The sequence below is a fragment of the Cebus imitator genome, unplaced genomic scaffold (genome assembly GCF_001604975.1).
Source record: "Cebus imitator isolate Cc_AM_T3 unplaced genomic scaffold, Cebus_imitator-1.0 Scaffold188, whole genome shotgun sequence".
NCBI classification, from domain to species: Eukaryota; Metazoa; Chordata; class Mammalia; order Primates; family Cebidae; genus Cebus; species Cebus imitator.
Window position 1 is genome coordinate 5,331,414 of NW_016107503.1, and position 2,436 is coordinate 5,333,849.

The window sequence follows — 2,436 nt, forward strand, 5'->3', positions numbered from 1 at the left end:
CCACCACACCTGGCTAATTTTGTATTTTTAGTAGAGACGGGGTTTCACCATGTTGACCAGGATGGTCTCGATCTCTTGACTTTGTGATCCACCCGCCTCGGCCTCCCAAAATGCTGGGATTACAGGCTTGAGCCACCGCGCCCGGCCCTAATTTTGTATTTTTAATAGAGACGGGGTTTCGCCATATTGGCCGGGTTGGTTTAGAACCCCTGACATTAGATGATCCACCAGCCTCGGCCTCCCAAAGTACCGGGATTACAGGCGCGAGCCACCGCACCGGGCCTAAAATACCCGTTTTAATTGTATTTCAATGACGTCACTTGGTCATTGATCTCTTACGCAAGGAGGGCGGGGTTAGGAAGACAGCTGGGCTTCTTCCTCACCGCCCCTCCAATGGACTGGCTGGCGCAGTGACTAGCCCTGCCCTTAGTCGATTTGGCGTTTTCATTGGTCAATTTTTTCCTAGGAGGCTGGCCATATGTTGACTCCGCCCACCGTACAGGCGGGTCTCTCCGCTACAGGGGCTGGGATGGTGGGGGTTGCTGAAGCCGCCATCTTGGATTCCGCGGTAGCGGTGGCAGCGGTCAGGCGCCGCTTCTGGGGAGTGGCCTTTCTCTCCCCCTCCCTCCCGGTTCGGTGGCGGCGGCTCCTCCCACTGGGGGGGGTGGCGCGGCGGCGGTGGCATCCACGGCCATGGCGGCGACTACTGCCAACCCCGGTGAGGAGACGGAGGACTGGGGCGCCTCTAAAGGGGAGGGGCTGAAGGGGCTGACAACTGAGGAGACCCAGGACTGACGGGACGGAGCTGGAGCTGGAGGCGCCGGGGCGGGGCAGGGGCCGCGAGGGGACAGTGTTGGAGCGGTGACCCGGGGAGGGGCCTGACCCTGGGTACTTGGGTAGACTCGAGGTGGAGGGAGCGAGGGGGCAGGTGGGAGTTGGGGGCTCCCTGCCCTGAGCTCCGCTGGAGCTGCCGCCAGTGCGGGGCTGGCCCACCCTCCTTTCTCGGGCGGCGTCTGGTCTGTGATGTGGTCCTCTTTTAACCCTCTGCTCGCTGGAGCCGCTTGATGCCGAAAACTGTAGGCAGAGTGGCTCGGTTTGCTTTAAGAGTAGTTTGGATTTATAAACACTGGACCACATTGCTCTTTAGTTGAGGTGTTGCTTCCAAACATCTAAAGGTTTAGATTTTGATTTAAAAAATTAAAAATGGACATTCTTTGATATATACGACGTTTCTTTAGGCTGTTACCTCCCACCCGCAACCCCCACCCGCGTCACGGTTCCCGGACTATGCTTTGAAACTTAGGTCTTGTTTTAAGAGGGCCTGAGTGTCTTTGCCTGCTGAGGGCAGGGGTTTGTGTAATGATTGTGGTTCCGGACAGGTCTTTCGTCCACAGCCCCAGGTTTAAATCTTGTTAGGCCTAGGTCGATGCAATCTCCAAACTCTTTCAGAAAAGTTTGATTCCACACCATTTCTATTTCAAAGAATAATCAAATATCAAAAAGATCTCACCTTTCTTGTTTAAGAGACGGAGTAGGCTTTAGTGTAGGTCTAGAGAGATGAGATCCTCAAATTACTAGTCCCAGCCCTCTTTCCTCTATGTTACAGTTATTTCTCCTTAGAAGGTGTGTCATTTTAGGGGCCTAGTTTATCTCGCAGACCTTGGTCATTTTTGCAAAATAAAGTCTACCCTTTTCCAGAAACCAATATATTTGATAGCCTTTAAAAAAAAGAAAAGAGCCCTGAGAGGTGTGTGTGTTTGTGTGTGTGTGTGTGTGTGTGTGTGTGTGTGTGTTGTGGGGTTGGAGGGGGTGGGCAGAGAATTTCCTGAAAATACAACAGTGGGAGTGATTCCCCCATCACCACGTTGAAATTTAAGTTAGGTTTGTTTTTCATGTTACTGAAAGGCAGTATTATTTTGCGATATCCAGATTTTGATAGGACAGTTGAATCACTGAAATTTCTTTTTCACCGTGTTTCTGGGAACAGCTATTTTAAGAAATGGTTAATTTGTTACATGTCATCTTTTAAAAATCTTTAAAAATTTTTTTTAAAGGAAAGGGAGGTAAAAATTAATGGCAAAAATTACATTGCAGGAAGTGCTGAGTGATGGAATAAAACTATAAAACAGGAAAAATACCGTTATGGCAAACCTGACCTTGTAGTACAATAACCTATCTGTGAACTATGGCGTAAATAAACAAGATTTTTAACTGATCACACATTGCAAAATACTTATATAATCCTAGTTAAATTGCAAAGCATTTCTCTTATTAAAAAGTGGCCTGGGTAAACAAGTTTTAGTTCGTATGTCAGAAGCTTTTTTCCAGCTGTGTGGGTGGGGTTGCTATATTTTGTTTTGTTTTTTAAACAACAGCAACCAGAATGACAGCCTCTTGACCATATTTTCGTAAGCTGATCAATATCAGCTTAAATCT

At 48.5% G+C, this 2,436-nt stretch overlaps 1 protein-coding gene across 8 annotated transcripts in view; it reads left to right on the plus strand.

Moving 5' to 3' along the window:
- The first annotated feature begins 497 nt into the window (after positions 1 to 497).
- ARNT (aryl hydrocarbon receptor nuclear translocator) overlaps positions 498 to 2,436 on the plus strand; it is a 72,779-nt gene continuing 70,840 nt past the window's right edge. For 4 of the 8 annotated variants that reach the window (XM_017546344.2, XM_017546346.2, XM_017546347.2 and 1 more), the window contains exon 1: positions 509 to 718. In XM_017546344.2, coding sequence (XP_017401833.1) covers positions 694 to 718 — 25 coding nt within the window. In that variant the 5' untranslated portion in view covers positions 509 to 693. Of the gene's footprint in view, positions 719 to 2,436 lie in introns of all 8 variants that reach the window. The other 4 variants (XM_017546341.2, XM_017546342.2, XM_017546343.1 and 1 more) reach the window with 3 other exon arrangements.